The 19,256-nt window shown below is 44.3% G+C and overlaps 1 protein-coding gene across 1 annotated transcript in view; it reads right to left on the minus strand.

The window, feature by feature from the left end:
• Positions 1-19,256, minus strand: part of CFAP47 (cilia and flagella associated protein 47) — an 874,184-nt gene that overhangs the window by 566,827 nt on the left and 288,101 nt on the right. Inside the window, exons 37-38 of the mRNA XM_069757658.1 lie at positions 12,764-12,898; positions 8,542-8,654 (exon numbers count right to left, since the gene is read on the minus strand). Coding sequence (XP_069613759.1) covers positions 8,542-8,654; positions 12,764-12,898 — 248 coding nt within the window. The remainder of the gene's footprint in view (positions 1-8,541; positions 8,655-12,763; positions 12,899-19,256) is intronic.

Consider the following 19,256-nt stretch of genomic DNA (forward strand, 5'->3'; position numbering starts at 1 on the left):
CTTCTGAAGTCCCGGAGTTTTTGTCGGATTACCGGGATGTATTTGATGAGCCCAAATCCAGTGCCCTACCTCCTCATAGGGATTGCGATTGTGCTATCAATTTGATTCCTGGTAGTAAGTTTCCTAAGGGCCGACTGTTCAATTTATCTGTGCCAGAACACGCCGTTATGTGGAGTTATATAAAGGAATCCTTGGAGAAGGGTCATATTCGCCCGTCGTCGTCACCATTGGGAGCAGGGTTCTTTTTTGTGGCCAAGAAGGATGGTTCTTTGAGACCTTGTATTGATTACCGCCTTCTTAATAAGATCACAGTCAAATTTCAGTACCCTTTGCCGCTGCTGTCTGATTTATTTGCTCGGATTAAGGGGGCTAGTTGGTTCACCAAGATAGATCTTCGTGGTGCGTATAATCTTGTGCGTATTAAACAGGGCAATGAATGGAAAACAGCATTTAATACGCCCGAGGGCCATTTTGAGTACCTGGTTATGCCATTCGGGCTTTCCAATGCTCCATCAGTATTTCAGTCCTTTATGCATGACATCTTCCGAGAGTACCTGGATAAATTCCTGATTGTATATTTGGATGATATTTTGGTCTTCTCGGATGATTGGGAGTCTCACGTGAAGCAGGTCAGAATGGTGTTCCAGGTCCTTCGTGCTAATTCTTTGTTTGTGAAGGGGTCTAAGTGTCTCTTTGGAGTTCAGAAGGTTTCATTTTTGGGTTTCATTTTTTCCCCTTCTACTATCGAGATGGACCCTGTTAAAGTCCAGGCCATTTATGATTGGACTCAGCCGACATCTGTGAAGAGTCTGCAAAAGTTCCTGGGCTTTGCTAATTTTTATCGTCGCTTCATCAGTAATTTTTCTAGTGTTGCTAAACCGTTGACTGATTTGACCAAGAAGGGTGCTGATGTGGTCAATTGGTCTTCTGCGGCTGTGGAAGCTTTTCAGGAGTTGAAGCGTCGTTTTTCTTCTGCCCCTGTGTTGTGCCAGCCAGATGTTTCGCTCCCGTTTCAGGTCGAGGTTGATGCTTCTGAGATTGGAGCAGGAGCTGTTTTGTCGCAAAGAAGTTCTGATGGCTCGGTGATGAAACCATGTGCCTTCTTTTCAAGAAAGTTTTCGCCTGCTGAGCGCAATTATGATGTTGGCAATCGAGAGTTGTTGGCCATGAAGTGGGCATTCGAGGAGTGGTGTCATTGGCTTGAAGGAGCCAAGCATCGCATGGTGGTCTTGACGGATCACAAGAATTTGACTTATCTCGAGTCTGCCAAACGGTTGAATCCTAGACAGGCTTGTTGGTTGCTATTTTTCTCCCGTTTTGATTTTGTGGTTTCATACCTTCCGGGCTCTAAGAATGTGAAGGCTGATGCCCTGTCAAGGAGTTTTGTGCCCGACTCTCCGGGTGTTCCTGAGCCTGCGGGTATTCTCAAAGAGGGGGTAATTTTGTCTGCCATCTCCCCTGATTTGCGGCGGGTGCTGCAAAAATTTCACGCTGATAGACCTGACCGTTGCCCAGCGGAGAAACTGTTTGCCCCTGATAAATGGACTAGTAGAGTTATCTCTGAGGTTCATTGTTCGGTGTTGGCTGGTCATCCTGGAATCTTTGGTACCAGAGATTTGGTGGCTAGATCCTTTTGGTGGCCGTCTTTGTCGCGGGATGTGCGTTCTTTTGTGCAGTCCTGTGGGACTTGTGCTCGGGCTAAGCCCTGCTGTTCTCGTGCCAGTGGGTTGCTTTTGCCCTTGCCGGTCCCGAAGAGGCCCTGGACGCATATTTCTATGGATTTTATTTCGGATCTCCCTGTCTCTCAAACGATGTCGGTCATTTGGGTGGTTTGTGATCGCTTCTCTAAGATGGTCCATTTGGTACCCTTGTCTAAATTGCCTTCCTCCTCTGATTTGGTGCCGTTGTTTTTCCAGCATGTGGTTCATTTACATGGCATTCCGGAGAACATCGTTTCGGACAGAGGTTCCCAGTTTGTTTCGAGGTATTGGCGATCCTTTTGTGCTAGGATGGGCATTGATTTGTCTTTTTCCTCGGCTTTCCATCCTCAGACAAATGGCCAAACCGAACGTACTAATCAGACTTTGGAAACATGTCTGAGATGCTTTGTTTCTGCTGATCAGGATGATTGGGTGTCCTTTTTGCCTTTGGCTGAGTTCGCCCTTAATAATCGGGCCAGCTCGGCTACTTTGGTTTTGCCGTTTTTCTGCAATTCTGGTTTCCATCCTCGTTTCTCTTCAGGGCAGGTTGAGTCTTCAGACTGTCCTGGTGTGGATACTGTGGTGGATAGGTTGCAGCGGATTTGGACTCATGTGGTGGACAATTTGACATTGCCCCAGGAGAAGGCTCAACGTTTCGCTAACCGCCGGCGCTGTGTGGGTCCCCGACTTCGTGTTGGGGATTTAGCTTGGTTGTCGTCTCGTTATGTTCCTATGAAGGTTTCCTCTCCTAAGTTTAAGCCTCGTTTCATTGGTCCGTACAAGATTTCTGAGGTTCTCAATCCTGTGTCATTTCGTTTGACCCTTCCAGCTTCTTTTGCCATCCATAATGTATTCCATAGGTCGTTGTTACGGAGATACGTGGCGCCTGTGGTTCCATCCGTTGATCCTCCTGCCCCGGTGTTGGTTGAGGGGGAGTTGGAGTATGTGGCGGAGAAGATTTTGGATTCTCGTATTTCGAGACGGAAACTCCAGTACCTGGTCAAGTGGAAGGGTTATGGTCAATAAGATAATTCCTGGGTCTTTGCCTCTGATGTTCATGCTGCCGATCTGGTTCGTGCCTTTCACTTGGCTCGTCCTGGTCAGCCTGGGGGCTCTGGTGAGGGTTCAGTGACCCCTCCTCAAGGGAGGGGGGGGTACTGTTGTGAATTCTGTTGTTAAGCTCCCTCCTGTGGTCATGAATGGTACTTCGGCTGGTTCTGTCCATGGGCTTCCTCTGGTGGTTGTGAGTGGGGCTGCAGCTTCTGAGGTTCCTTCCACAGGTGACGAGGTTAATTTGTTAGCTGGCTGCTCTATTTAACTCCACCTAGATCATTGCTCTATGCCACCTGTCAATGTTCCAGTATTGGTCTAGTTCGCTCCTGGATCGTTCTTGTGACCTGTCTTTCCAGCAGAAGCTAAGTTCCTGCTTGTTTTTCTCTGTTTGCTATTTTTTCTGTCCAGCTTGCTATTTTGATTTTCGTCTTGCTTGCTGGAAGCTCTGGGACGCAGAGGGAGCGCCTCCGCACCGTGAGTCGTTGCGGAGGGTCTTTTTGCGCCCTCTGCGTGGTCTTTTTGTAGTTTTTTGTGCTGACCGCAAAGTTACCTTTCCTATCCTCTGTCTGTTCAGTAAGTCGGGCCTCACTTTGCTAAATCTATTTCATCTCTGTGTTTGTAATTTTCATCTTAACTCACAGTCATTATATGTGGGGGGCTGCCTGTTCCTTTGGGGAATTTCTCTGAGGCAAGGTAGGCTTTATTTTTCTATCTTTAGGGCTAGCTAGTTCCTTAGGCTGTGACGAGTTGCATAGGGAGCGTTAGGAGCAATCCACGGCTATTTCTAGTGTGTGTGATAGGATTAGGGATTGCGGTCAGCAGAGTTCCCACGTCTCAGAGCTTGTCCTATATTATTAGTAACTATTAGGTCATTCCGTGTGCTCTTAACCACCAGGTCCATTATTGTCCTCACCACCAGGTCATAACACCACGCTTCACTAATTGGTCGTGCCCAGCCGGCCGAATCCTGTGAATTCATTGCATTATTCTGAAATCTTCATAAATAAACTACTGTATTTTCCGGCGTATAAGACGACTGGGCGTATAAGACGACCCCCAACTTTTCCAGTTAAAATATATAGTTTGGGATATACTCACCGTATAAGACTACCCCTCTTCCAACGCACAAAATAAAAAATTAAAAAAACATCAGATTTGATTTCAATATGGTAATTTTAATTTGAATGCTTATGACATGCAGGTACTCAGGTACTTAGCAGGAAAACTGTCACTTATAAACAAGGCTGTTTATCATCAAACATGTACGGTATACTAAAACAGTGCAAGTGGATTAAACTTTTCCTAATTCACTCTAAAGCTGAAAGGAAGGATAAAACAATAAACCCATGGGAGCTGCCATGCTGTTTGTTTTCTAAGCTGTCAACCAAACAATAGAGAATGAGCAAGTGTCCGGCAAGTCCCTGTTAGCAATGCCCATCATGACTGCAAGCTACGGTATTTTTACAGGTTTTGCTGTAAACAGTCTCCCTTTAAAAGCCTTCAAAATCCTCCTGTTCGTCATCTGATTTCATAAATATATCAATGACATCTTGTGATACATTTGTAAGGCAGTCATCGTATCGATCGAATTCCGTATCAGATGGTGAGGTCTCAGCTTTAGCTTCCTCTTCATCTTGCCACAAGTAGTCGTCCTCCATACCATCTAATTAATTTGATATGCCTCACTTCCTGAAATACTTGATTACTGTTTCTGCATCAATATCATTCCAGGCTTTTATGACAAACTTGCACAGAACATCCAACTGTGGAGCATGCATGTCTCCTCCTTTTGTGAATGACTTTTCGCCGCTAACCATCCATTCATTCCACTGTTCTTGAATGCGATCTTTGAATGGCTTGTTTAGGCACACATCCAGTGGCTGTACCAACGATGTCAATCCTGCAGGAATGACTGCCGCATGAGTGTTTAGTCTTCCAAGTCTTTGCTTGGTGCAGGGAGTTAAATGAGCCCTGAGCATATCCCACACCAGTAGACTACATTTTTGAAGAAGTCCACCAGGTCGCCTGCTCCACACATTATCAAGCCATAGCTTTACACCTTCCTCATCCATCCAGCCTTTTTCATTCACATGTACAAAACAACCAACAGGGAACTTGAGTTTTGGCATTGCTTTTCTTTTAAAAATAATCATTGGTCTCAGTTTGCCACCATCAGTTGTGCATCCCAATACCACTGTAAAACTGGACTTCTCATGCCCCGTTGTTTTAATTAAAATAGTTTTTTCACCTTTTTGATGGACAGTTTTATTTCCAACCATATCAAAATTCATTGGAGTTTCATCCATATTTCCAATACTACTTAACGGATAGCCATGTTTAGTGCGCTGTTGTATTACGTATCGATGGAAACTATTTACTTTGCTATCAAGATCTGCAGGTAATTTTTGGACAATTTTCGTCTTTTGCCTCAGTACCATATTATGCCTTGCCATGAATCTAGTACACCAGGATACAGTGGCCTCTGATCTGGGTAAGATTTGGCCCACTGAAGTGCAAACAAACGTATTTGATTTCGTGTCACTACATAACCGCTTTGGCGGTGCTCATTCACCATGTCTGCTACATGTTTTTCAAGTTCTGGCCAATGTGGGGCGCCTCTTCTTAATGCACACTTACCCCTTGGCATACTCTTTAATGCTTTTTCATTTGCTTTCCTGTCCCGAACAATCTTTTCAGTTACACCAAATTGACTTCCAGCAGCGAAGTTATTATGTTCCATGGCAAAGTTTACAACTTTAAGTTTAAAACTGGCTTCATATTTTTTTCTTCTTGCTGGTGGAGCCATGAGGTTTTGACTGCTGGCCATTTGTAATGTACTGTATGTACTGATAAAGAGGTATATATACTGGTGATGTACTGGTATCCAGTATAACAACAACCATCCAATGTACTTTGCGATTGGCTGGTTGTTGTATACAAGCCCTGCTTGGATTGGTCCCTGTCTGCCCTGCCCTCCCTGTTAGAGTTCATCCATCTGGCCCGCCCTTGTACCTATTATTGATACCTTCAGAGAGCACTGTGCCTGGAAAAACGTCCCAGGGTATGGAAAACAGTGAGTTGTGGGGCATGTTGCGGTTATTCGGCAAGCTGCAGGCGTCCCGGAGATCAGCGGGAGAGTGGCGTGACAGTTGAGGGTCATAAAGAACAGAACATACTCTAGAAAACTATAACCCCGACACACGTGCAGCAGTATCTGAAGAAAAGGTGTACCAACTGTGTTAGAACTACAAGTCCAAGCAGGACATGCTGCAACCCACAGCTACTTGTTTGCAGCAGGAAGGTCACCTGTTCCACAGAGGAGCGCAGGTTAGAACAATGCACAGCATGGTGGCGGCAGGATCCACACCCTCACACATCCCGAGATCGGCAGGGAAGCTGTGCCCAGAAGACCCGCCTCTTTCACCTGTCTGGCCCGCCTTTGTATCTCTGCCTCTCACTCCGGAGCACAGCAGTGACGAGGCACGTGCGCATGTGCGGGATCCTCCGGAGCGAGAGAGGCGAGATGCAGAGGTGCAAGGGCGGGCCACACAGGTGAAAGAGGTGGGTCTTCGGGGCACAGCTCCCCCGCTGATCTCGGGACGCCTGCAGCTTGCTTCACCTTCGGTAAGGTATTTGGATGCTTTCCCCCGCCATATGCGCCGCCTTATAACCATGCTTCACAACTAGCTGTTACCGCTGCCTTGTTACTGCAGTGAGAGGTGGGTCTCATGGGAACAGCGCCGCTCTATCGCTGATCTCCTGGATGCCTGCAGCTTGCTTCACCTTCCAGTAAGGTGCCCCTCTTCATCAAGCTTTCCCCCGCCATATAAGATGGCCGTCAACATCAGCATGCTCCACAGCCGCTATTTAAGGCAGTATCGGCGTATAAGACGACCCCCAACCTTTCTGAAGTTTTTCAGGGGTTAAAAAGTCGTCTTATATGCCGGAAAATACGGTACGTACATATTCTAGAATGCCCGATGCATTAGAATTGGGCCACCATCTAGTAGACATATATTTGGTACTGCTGCATTCCTAAAGTCTGATCTATCGAAACATAAAATAAAATTATCCGATTGGTAACCAATGTATTTAAAGGGAACCTGTCACCCCGAAAATCGCGGGTGAGGTAAGCCCACCGGCATCAGGGGCTTATCTATAGCATTCTGTAATGCTGTAGATAAGCCCCCGATGTTACCTGAAAGAGGAGAAAAAGACGTTATATTATACTCACCCAGAGGCGGTCCCACTGCTGGTCAGGTCGGATGGGTGTCTCCGGTCCGCTGCGGCGCCTCCCATCTTCATTACAAGACGTCCAATTCTGATCTTCAGCCACGGCTCCGACGCAGGCGTACTTTGCTCTGCCCTGTTGAGGGCAGACAAAGTACTGCAGTGCGCAGGCGACGAGCCTCTGACCTTTCCGGCGCCTGCGCACTGCAGTACTTTGTCTGCCCTCAACAGGGCAGAGCAAAGTACGCCTGCGTCGGAGCCGTGGCTGAAGATCAGAAGAGGACGTCTCGGGAGACGAGATCTGAATCTGAGCATGCGCCGCCCCCAGCGGCCATTTTCCCGGAGGCAACCACATCGCAGCAATGGAGCTGCCGGCGCCTCCGGGCTTTCAGGAGATGCCGGAGGAGCCCCGACTGACTCTGCGTGAAGATACGCCGCCGCTGCCGCCCCACAGCACAGAGCCCCGACGCTGCACGAAGAGGAGCCGCCGCCCCACAGCACCCACGCGGCACAAAGAGGAGCAGCCACCGCCGCCGCTCCCCAGCACCCCACGCTGACGCTGGCTGCAGCTACAATGTGAGGTAATGGGGCATACTCCACTCACACTTTCCTGTGAGACGCCCCTCCGTCATCGGGACCACTCCCCCCCCAAAAAAGGCACATTAGTCACCGGCCCTATAAGACGACATACAGCGTATAAGACCACCCCCGACTTTTAAGAAGATTTTATATTTTAACTGGAAAAGTTGGGGGGTCGTCTTATACGCCCAGTCGTCTTATACGCATGAAAATACGGTATGTTTTTACAGGAATCAAGGCAAATTTCCTAATAAAGTGCAAGTATCATAACATTCCATAATGGACAAAATTATAAAAACATTATTAAAAATAATATAAAAATGTAGTTACTCTTTAAGTAGTTTTTAGCTACTTCCTCCAGTGAGACAACAGAGGAACAATGTAGAAGATGAAGGAAAGAATGGAGGTAGTCACTGATTTTCTTGTCTTGTAAAAGGAAAACTGGAACAAGGTCAACAAGATGATTGTTGCATTGACAGAGATGTCAGCTCTGACCCAGCTTTTACTCCCTGTCAACTTTAGTTTTAAGTATTCAGGGTGATGTATTATGGGTCACATACAATAATGTATACTCTCTTGGAGAACACAGTAAATGTCATACATGTTTATCGTGTCAAAGCACATTGACCCAGTTGACGATGACTCAAAATAATGCAAGTAAAGCGATGCTAATGGTCTTCAAAGTGGAAAAAACCTCAGCATATATATATATATATATATATATATATATATATATATATATATATATATATATTAAATGCCACTGATTAATCTTAATATAAACTAAAACAGATGTAAAAGGCTAACAGCAATAATGGTATTCACAGTATTTACCATATATGAATTATGTACACTTCTGGATCTTCTCTGGTAAAAATGAAATCCTTTTTATTCATAATTAACATGCTGTATTTGTGTATCCCATATTCGGCTGTCTGAGCTGTCACTTTCAATGAAGACAATAAGAAAGGTTACTTACTTTGGGGCAATCGTTATCATGTTTCCTTTAGGCAATGAGAAATCCGCTAACTCCCGACCCACTACTGTTGCCTGGTACACCAGTGGCTTGCTGCTTGGATTTTTCAGACGGACCTATTCGAGCAACATAAAATGACAAAGGTCAGACTATTGATCAGTGGCTGTGTATAGGTACTGTACTGACAGATTGTGATTGAACTACAGCAATAAAGAACATTGCTCAGTCCTAGGAATGTCAGCTAGGTCAACCGAGAAAATATCAAATTGTTTAACCTTTATTACAGAATGTTCCTAACTCGGCTTCACACAAATAGCAATTGATATCATATGTATCACTAGGTTTATTTAAAGCCAATTAATCTATCTAAATCAATCAATGTTAGGAACAGCAATGGATATGCATAATATGTGTTCATTGGCATCATTTTCCCATGTTTTGCAAATGAGATTAAGTAACCTAAAACTCTTGCACTGTACTGTATACATTACTCAACCATGCATCAAAATATAACTATGCATCTCACAAAACTCTTCATATATACTTATGTGCAAAAGTTTTTATTTTTTTAAGGCATTCTTACTTTGCATTATTTTTACCAAAACCTAAAACTCTTGCATTGTACTGTATACATTACTCAACCAGGAAAATGCAGCAGCAAAAACACAAAAGTCATGGAATTATGGAAATCACAGAATTGACAGGCATCTTAATGATATGCAGATTATGGTATATGGTAATAACATTCTCAACACATCTTGATTGATTCAGTATCATATATGAGCCCCATGAACAGAAATGAGCACACTTTCATACCTTGACATACTATGAATGAGATCATTAATGATTGTGTGAGGAAATTTCTGCCATGCTGAATGATTTTGGGAAGCAACCTATCAAGATCTGCTGCTGGCAGCTCCCTTTGCAGTTGCCTAATAATGACGTTCCATATGTGCTCAATGGGAGACAAGTCCAGAGACACCATTGGCAATGTCAGAACAATTAGGCCACACAGGCTACTCACAGTACAGCAATATGTTGACTAGCATTGTAACTTTGAAAAAATGTACTACTGGTTCCATAACTAAATCAATAAAACGTACCTGGAATGAAGAAACAAAGGGTCAGGCTACTGTACGTTTTGCAACCAACAACATAACTATGACATGTGACTACTGCAGCCAGTGGCCGCAGCAATTGGTGGAGAATTTGGCCAGCATGGTGGAGGGGTAGCGGGAGTACTGAATTTTATTACTGCTTCTTTTCTGGACAGCAATAGTGTGACAGAGTCACTGGTGAAGTGATGGAGGGGAGATACGTGTCACTGCGCATAATCGCGTCAGTGATGTAAAACCAGAATAGTTTCCCCCAGCACACGGCGTGTTGGGACGGTTTATGTAAAATGATATAATGGGCTGGCTTTAATGGACATTCATAGAGCGGGAGGGAGAATGTTCACATATCTCCACCTGCAGAGCTGCCAGGACTTGTGCGATGTTAGAATCATGTGATCAGTCTCATGACGGAGGAGCCACAATATACTCGGAAGCTGTTTGAATTTCAAGGAGCCCCTGCCACCTTCCAGAGGGCTATGGACCGGATTCTAGGCTCTCACAAGAAGTATTCCACCGCTTAATTGGATGACATTGTGATTTTTAGCCCGGATTGGGGAATCCACCTGCAGAAGGTCCAGGCGGTACTCGATGCCCTAAGGAAAGCGGGGTTGACCATAAACCCGAAGAAATGCGCCCTCGGTAAGGAGGAGGCAAAATACTTGGGCTACATCATTGTAAGAGGTGAGATAAAGTGAAAAGTAGACAAAGTGGAGGCAATCTAGAAGTGGCCACTCCTCAGGATTGTGGGATACTATCGGCAAGTTATCCTGAACTTCGCCATGATAGCTGCCCCCCTGACTGATCTTCTCAAGGGCACAAAGTCAAAGCTGGTTAAATGGTCCTCTGAAGCAGAGATGGCATTGCAAGAGTTGAAGCTCGTCTTATGTCAACAGCCAGTCTTGGTCGCACCAGACTTCACAAAGGAGTTTGTGCTCCAGATGGACGCCTCCCAAGTCGATATACAGTAAGAGCTGTGCTGTTGCAGGTTATAGATGGTGATGAACACCCATTCCTATACCTAAGTAGGAAACTCTCCTCCCGTGAAAAGAACTATGCCATCATGGAGAAGGAGTGCTTGGCCATCAAGTGGGCAATCAACACCCTGAGATACTACCTTTTAGGCAGAAAGTTCAGACTAATATCTGATCATGCACCCCTGAGATGGATGAGGGAAAAGAAAAGGAAAAATGTCCGTGTAACTAGGTGGTTTCTGGCGCTCTAGGATTTCATTTTCCATGTGGCACACAGGCCAGGGAGGTTGCACAGGAATGCAGATGCCCTGTCCAGAGTCCCCTGTTTAGTGAGTGAAGGTGCCAAAATCCCCGGCTTTGGGCAGAGGGGGGAAATATGTGACAGAATAACTGGTGAAGTGATGGAGGGGAGATAAGCGTCACTGCGCATGATCGCGTTAGTGATGTAAAATCAGAATAGTTTGCTCCAGCACACGGCATGTTGGGATGGTTTATATAAAATTATATAGTGGGCTGGTTTTAGTGGACATTCATAGAGTGGGAGGGAGAATGTCCACGTATCTCCACCTGCAAAGCTGCCAGGACCTGTGTATTGTCAGAATCATGATATCAGTCACATGATGGAGGAGTCACAAGGTCAGGGCTTAAATGGCTGACTGACAGAGCTTCCAGTGTTCAGTGGTCCCTGGAGAGAGAGTACTCCAGGAAGTTGTGTGCTCTACCTGAACCATGTACATTGATGTCTGTTAGCGGGCTGATCCCACTAGGAAAAGGACTGTGATTCTATTTTTGTTTCTTTGTTTTTGCTGTTTTGCCCAGAGGGCCATGTATACTTTTCAGCTTGGTTTACGCTGCTACAATAAACCAAACATTTCTTAATGAGACATTGTTCCTGATATACCTCTGTGTCCAGCCGAGTGAGGAGCTCTACCCCAGTAGGAATTAACTTTATCAATCGGATATAGATTATCCAAAATTGTAATTCCAGTAAACATTTCTATATTATTTGTGTGGGCTATAATAATTAATTTGTGTTTTTTCTAGTCTATTTTTTTGCTTATGAAGGTAAATGCTTGAGCTAAATGGCTAAATATCAATGGGGGTCTACCAGTGCTTTATTTTTTAACATCTACTGTAACAGGAGAGAGTCCTGACTGAAAGAAATAAGGCTTCAAACAAAATGAATGTGTCATGTCTGGAAATTGGAAATCTTGACCCCTTGAAATACTTTCTAGCTCTTTTTCCGAGTCAGCCAGGTTCCAAGATAACAATCTAAATGAAAATAGTGATAAAAATTTGTATCGTCTGTGGTCAAAAGTCAAATTACAGGATTTGATCCCAGACGACACGTTCAATGGATGTTACTGTATGAGATCTGCACAGATCTTTTTGTTGTATTCCTTATTTTTTTTTTTTTATATTATTTGCTTTGCTTACAGTGCATGATGCCAAATAACAAAACAGATCTAACAGGGCAGGAGTATTCTAACTCGAAACCTTTAAATGTAGTTGCAAGGAACCTCATTTACAGTACTGGGAAAGCACCTTAATGCAAAACCTGTGAGAAGTCATTAGACAAGTGCCACTGAATGCTAGGACTACAAAATGAATAGAATGGTGTACTTTTAATATTTTATGCTGAGTAAAATCACTGGTAGTACTGCTCTCCGTTAGGTGATCATATTGTAACAACACTATATTAGAGCACATACATATGGCTGTACCGGTTCCCATGCATGCAGTGCACTGCTTACTGGAGATTTTGAGAATCAACAGATAAAATGGCCAGAAATCCACATCTAAAAGAAAAGAGTCACCTTTCTGGAGCAATCTTATCTGGAACAAGAGAATTACATGGGACGAGTGCTTCTTTTCTTTTGCACATGGTATCATAAGCGGCAGAGGGGCCTGTAAACCCAAGCAACTAGCAGGCTCCATATGCATTTTAATCCAGATTCCTCTGTAATTCTTGTAGCGCCTTCCCTTACCATCATAATTGTCCATTTCCATTACTGACCATTACTATGAAAATTGATTTGAAACTAAAATATTTTGTCTGCGAGCAGTCAAACAATGGTGCCGTTAGGAAATGGTTATGTAGACACACAGAAAATGCCTTAACAATAGACACTTAGCTACCTGGCGTGAAATCGTTTGGTGAAGAGCTCCATCAAATGTAATTGTTTTCTTAGGCACATAGAAAGGAAGTTTTTCATGCAGGTATACACACAGCATTAGCATCGTCACTGGATTGGGATCACATATGTCTGTGGCCTACAAGATAAAATGTATGTGGACTATTAGTAACACCTCAATTATATCTACCTGTATCATACATGGAGTGTCAATTCTTAATCAAAATCTTAACCTACTTGAAGTGTCTATTGCTTTTATAACAATAAGATAATGACTGTTGGGGTTGGCGGAACACACCGAATATATATATATATATATATATATATATATATATATATATATATATACTGTATATATGAGACAGTATGTGCGTTCGCAACCCGCGGTCCACCGTGCAGGAGAGAAACCTGCTGCCAGTAACAGGCAGTACTATATAGTGGTATAAGTGAACTCTGTTACTTCACAGATTCACTAAGAAGAGAGAACGCCGTGCCCTGTTAACCTCACAGAAGATCACAGCTGCCTAATAGAGCCAACAGTGGTCATGCAGTTAGAATAACACACAAGCAACTCCTCTCCGGTGGAGCCGGAATTCTAATGGCTATACGCCAGCCCTGAATCCACATACACAAAACTCCTCCCCAGAGGTGCCGGTATTCTAGGGCCTTATTTCAGCCAATCCCTGACCACATACAACCATGACCACACTGGCGCTGAGCTCATAACATAGGTTTGATACTAGCGCATGGCCGTGTGGCCATGCGAACCTTTTATAGTTTTAGCACTCAAGGACCTTCCTAGTGGTCCAACAGGAACCACGTCAGGACCTGCACATGTGACCCCCGAACTCCAATGGGAGGTCGTCCCATGGCATGCCCAGTATGGGAAAAGCAGGACTTAGTCCCAGAAAGATCTGCTCGCTGCTGATCAGCGCTAGCTACAAAGGCAGAGCCTGGAAGAACAGGAGTAACCAGTCGCCCAGTATCAGCCTGAGTCAGATGCTGGGACCGACGTCTCCGCTGAGCAGGCTCCACTGTGGCTGGTGAAGAATGGGAGACTGCAGCGGAGATGGTTCGAGATTCCACCTTTGCAGAGGCAGGAACTCAACACCTAACAATGATATTCTGGATATAATGATAAATATCAATGTATCAAATTTACAGATATTAGTGTAAAAATCATTGTATATCCAAACAAAATGACAGAGGTTTAAAAATTAGGGTTTTTTAACTGATAACTCTGAGTAGATTAAAAAAAGATAGAAGAAATGCTCAAATTCAACAATCCCTGCCTCTCTGGTTCCAATGGCTCTACTTCCTAATCTGGTCTCATCACAAGAAATGCTGGGAAACGACACTTAGAAAGTCGTTGGCTGGAACAAGTCTCCAGTTAGCCCACTGATAGGCCTATGTGGGCATTTCCTAGCATTTGTAGTGTGTCAAGATGAGACTGGTAGGCTGAGAGCAATGGAGAACCTGGTCATTGTCAAAATGGGGCTTGTGGGGATTTGTGAGATGAGTATTGTAACTTTTCTTTTACAGACTTTGAGCTATTTGTGATTTACCTTTGACCTAAATATCATTGGATCAGTGGACATCTTATATATGGGTGGCTTTCTCTAACCTACAAAAGCTGGTTAGTTAGATGGGTAAACAAATGTTGACCATTCTTGACCACAAAAATGAGGTGAAGTTATAAGGCAACACATTGAACAAAAATGTTGTACTGTGAGGCCCATTTCACACGTATGACATTAATTAAGGAGGTAATAAAAATTATTTTATTTATACACGGTCAACATTCTGAACCACTTTACATTTCAGAAGGGACATATGCAAACAATAAAGACATTATAGAGTAGTATAATGCATAAGTACCTGCTGGTCTCGGCTCAGAAACCGGCAAACTCCCGCAGTGCACAGTGCGTGCTCTGGGGGATTCATAAGTCTGCAGTCACACAGGGTGACTGCACACTTATCAATTTAAATTGGACAACCCCTTTAATAAAATGGCGGACTCTGGAGATGTTTTTGAGATGAAAGTAGCATGTGCGAGCCAGAGATTGGATATAGGGAGTGAAGGAAAGATCTAAGTCAAATATATTCCCAAGACAGTGAACATTGAACGTACGCTGCAGTCACATAAATGTAAGTAATTATTTTTGCTGTTATAATATTTATTGTTGTTATTAATCTTTAATGTCAATAAATGAGGTATAAGAAACAGGACGCCTATCTGACCTTATTTGTTAGCTGCAATCATTATTATTAATGCAGGCCTGATATCACAACAAGATGTCTTCACTGGACTCTGGTCCAATGTCCTCTGAAATTCCTTGGCTGGTACTCCAGTGACGATTAGGCCTTTGGCAGCTGTTTTACAGCTGTTAAGTATACAGAAACAATGGCAGATAGTCAATGGTCAGACGAGGTGGGTAGCAGGCAGGCGGGGTGGGTATGCTTCCTCTAAGAAATGCAGGACAATTGTTGTGAGTTCTGTTTTTGGGCTCCCTCTGGTGGTTACTGATGGTACTGGGTGACTTGTGTTCTCTGCGGTCTCTGGTGTCCACCTGTTCCATCAGGTTATGGGTGTTTCCTATTTAACCTGGCTTTTTTGTCATTTCCTCGCCGGCTATCAATGTAATCAGCGTGTCTTTTTACCTCTGCTCCCTGCGTCTGTTATCTTCAGGACAAGCTAAGTTTTGATTTTCCTGTTCCACGTTTTGCTTAATTTTTGTCTTAGTCCAGCTTGCAGATATGTGATTCTTTGCTGCTGGTTGCTCTAGTGGGCTGAAATTACTCCTCATGTTCCATGAGTTGGCACATGAGTTCAAGTAATTTCAGGATGGTTTTTTGAAGGGTTTTTCACTGACCGTGCAGTTCACTTTTGTATCCTCTGCTATCTAGCTTTAGCGGGCCTCATTTTTGCTGATTCTATTTTCATAACTACGTATGTGCTTTCCTCTCATTTCACCGTTATTACATGTGGGGGGCTGCTATTTCTGTGGGGTGTTTCTCTGGAGGCAAGTGACGTCTGTGTTTTTTCTTATAGGGGAAGTTAATCCTTCGGCTGGCGCGGGACGTCTAGGAATCATCGTAGGCACGTTCCCCGGCTACTGCTAGTTGTGTGTTTAGGTTCAGGATCGCGGTGAGCTCAGGTTCCATCACCCTAGAGCTTGTTTTGTTTTTGTGCTTGTCCTTTTGTGATCCCCTGCCATTGGGATCATGACAGTATAGCCGGCCCTAAAAAATTGGTCATCGTTTTGGCTGAAGTAGGAGGAAAAGTAGTCTGAGGAAGTATTTTTTTTTTTTTTCCTTCCTCAGTGTTTGCTGCCTAGCCTTAATTGCAGCTTGACTGCTTCTTTCCTCCTCTTAATCCTTGAATGGCTCTGACCTCAGCTGTTTATCATGGACGTCCAGAGTTTGGCTTCCAGCCTGAATAATCTTGCTGCTAAGGTTCAAAATATACAAGATTTTGTTGTACATACGCCTATGTCTGAACCTAGAATTCCTGTCCCAGAGTTTTTTTCTGGAGATAGATCTAGTTTTCTGAATTTTAGGAACAATTGTAAGTTGTTTCTTTCCTTGAAATCTCGCTCCTCTGGAGACCCTGCTCAGCAGGTCAAGATTGTTATATCTTTCCTGCGGGGTGACCCTCAGAATTGGGCATTTGCATGGGCACCAGGGGATCCTGCGTTGCTCAATGTGGATGCGTTTTTTCTGGCATTGGGTTTGCTCTATGAGGAACCTAACCTAGAGATTCAGGCTGAAAAAGCTTTATTGGCTCTCTCTCAGGGGCAAGATGAAGCAGAAATATATTGTCAGAAATTTCGGAAATGGTCGGTGCTTACTCAGTGGAATGAGTGCGCTCTGGCTGCAAAATTCAGAGATGGCCTTTCTGAGGCCATTAAAGATGTTATGGTGGGGTTCCCGGCGCCTACAGGTCTGAATGAGTCCATGACTATTGCTATTCAGATTGATTGGCGTTTACGGGAGCGCAAACCTGTGCACCATTTGGCGGTGTCTTCTGAACAGGCACCTGAGATAATGCAATGTGATAGAATTCAGTCCAGAAGTGAACGGCAAAATTATAGGCGGAAAAATGGATTGTGTTTTTATTGTGGTGATTCAGCTCATGTTATATCAGCATGCTCTAAACGCACAAAAAAGGTTGATAAGTCTGTTGCCATTGGTACTTTACAGTCTAAGTTCATTCTGTCTGTGACGCTGATTTGTTCATTATCATCCATTTCCGTCGATGCCTATGTGCTATGTGGATTCAGGCGCTGCCCTGAGTCTTATGGATTGGTCATTTGCCAATCGCTGTGGGTTTAGTCTGGAACCTCTGGAAGTTCCTATTCCTTTGAAAGGAATTGACTCTACACCTTTAGCTATGAATAAACATCAGTACTGGACACAAGTGACCATGCGTATGACTCCCGTTCATTAGGAGGTGATTCGCTTCCTGGTACTGTATAATTTACATGATGTCTTAGTGCTTGGTCTGCCATGGTTACAAACTCATAACCCAGTCCTGGACTGGAAAACAATGTCTGTGTTAAGCTGGGGATGTCAGGGGGTTCATGATGATGCATCTCCGATTTCTATCGCTTCATCTACTCCTTCTGAGGTTCCGGTATTTTTGTCTGATTATCGGGAGGTTTTTGAGGAGCCTAAGCTCAGTTCGCTTCCTCCTCACAGGGATTGCGATTGTGCTATAGATTTGATTCCTGGTAGTAAATTCCTTAAAGGTCGTTTGTTCAATCTGTCAGTGCCAGAGCATACTGCTATGCGGAATTATGTTAAGGAGTCCTTGGAAAAGGGACATATCCGTCCATCTTCGTCCCCTTTGGGAGCAGGTTTTTTTTTTGTGGCCAAAAAAGATGGTTCCTTGAGGCCTTGCATAGATTATCGTCTTTTGAATAAGATTATAGTCAAATATCAGTATCCTTTGCCATTGTTGACTGATTTGTTCGCTCGCATTAAGGGGGCTAAATGGTTCACTAAGATTGATCTTCGGGGTGCGTATAATCTTGTGCGGATAAGGCAGGGTGATGAGTGGAAAACCGCATTTAATACGCCTGAGGGCCATTTCGAGTATTTGGTGATGCCTTTTGGACTTTCTAATGCTCCTTCTGTCTTCCAGTCTTTTATGCACGATATTTTCCGTGAATATCTGGATAAATTTATTATCGTGTATTTGGATGATGTTTTGGTTTTTTCTGATGACTGGGAGTCTCATGTTCAGCAGGTCAGGAAGGTGTTTCAGGTCCTGCGGGCCAATTCTTTGTTTGTAAAGGGTTCTAAATGTCTCTTTGGAGTCCAGAAGATTTCTTTTTTGGGGTATATTTTTTCCCCTTCTACTATTGAGATGGATCCCGTCAAGGTTCAGGCTATTTGTGACTGGACGCAGCCTACATCTCTTAAGAGTCTACAGAAGTTCTTGGGCTTTGCTAATTTTTATCGTCGCTTCATAACTAATTTTTCTAGTGTTGTTAAGCCTTTGACGGATTTGACTAAAAAGGGTGCTGATGTTACTGATTGGTCTCCTGCGGCTGTGGAGGCCTTTCAGGAACTTAAGCGCCGGTTTTCTTCTGCTCCTGTGTTGCGTCAGCCAGATACGTTGCTTCCTTTTCAGGTTGAGGTTGATGCTTCCGAGATCGGAGCGGGGGCGGTTTTGTCACAGAGAAGCTCCGATGGCTCAGTGATGAAACCATGTGCGTTCTTTTCTAGAAAATTTTCACCCGCTGAACGGAATTATGATGTTGGTAATCGGGAGCTTTTGGCCATGAAGTGGGCATTTGAGGAGTGGCGTCATTGGCTTGAGGGTGCTAGACATCGTGTGGTGGTCTTGACTGATCACAAAAATCTGATGTACCTTGAGTCTGCCAAGCGTCTGAATCCTAGACAGGCTCGTTGGTCACTGTTTTTCTCCCGTTTCAATTTTGTGGTTTCATACCTGCCAGGTTCAAAGAATGTGAAGGCGGATGCTCTTTCTAGGAGTTTTGTGCCTGACTCCCCTGGAAATTCTGAGCCCACTGGTATCCTTAGGGATGGGGTGATTTTGTCGGCTGTCTCCCCAGACTTGCGACGTGCTTTGCAGGAGTTTCAGCCGGATAAACCTGATCGTTGTCCGCCGGAAAGACTGTTTGTTCCGGATAATTGGACCAGTAGAGTCATCTCCGAGGTCCATTCTTCTGTTTTGGCAGGTCATCCTGGAATATTTGGTACTAGAGACTTGGTGGCCAGGTCTTTTTGGTGGCCTTCCTTGTCGAGGGATGTGCGTTCTTTCGTGCAGTCTTGTGGAGTTTGCGCTCGGGCTAAGCCTTGCTGTTCTCGGGCCAGTGGATTGTTGTTGCCTTTGCCTATCCCTAAGAGGCCTTGGACGCACATTTCCATGGACTTTATTTCGGATCTCCCTGTCTCTCAAAAAATGTCCGTCATATGGGTTGTGTGTGACCGCTTTTCTAAGATGGTTCATCTGGTACCCTTGCCTA

This window comes from Ranitomeya imitator, chromosome 3, assembly GCF_032444005.1.
Source record: "Ranitomeya imitator isolate aRanImi1 chromosome 3, aRanImi1.pri, whole genome shotgun sequence".
Lineage (NCBI taxonomy): Eukaryota > Metazoa > Chordata > Amphibia > Anura > Dendrobatidae > Ranitomeya > Ranitomeya imitator.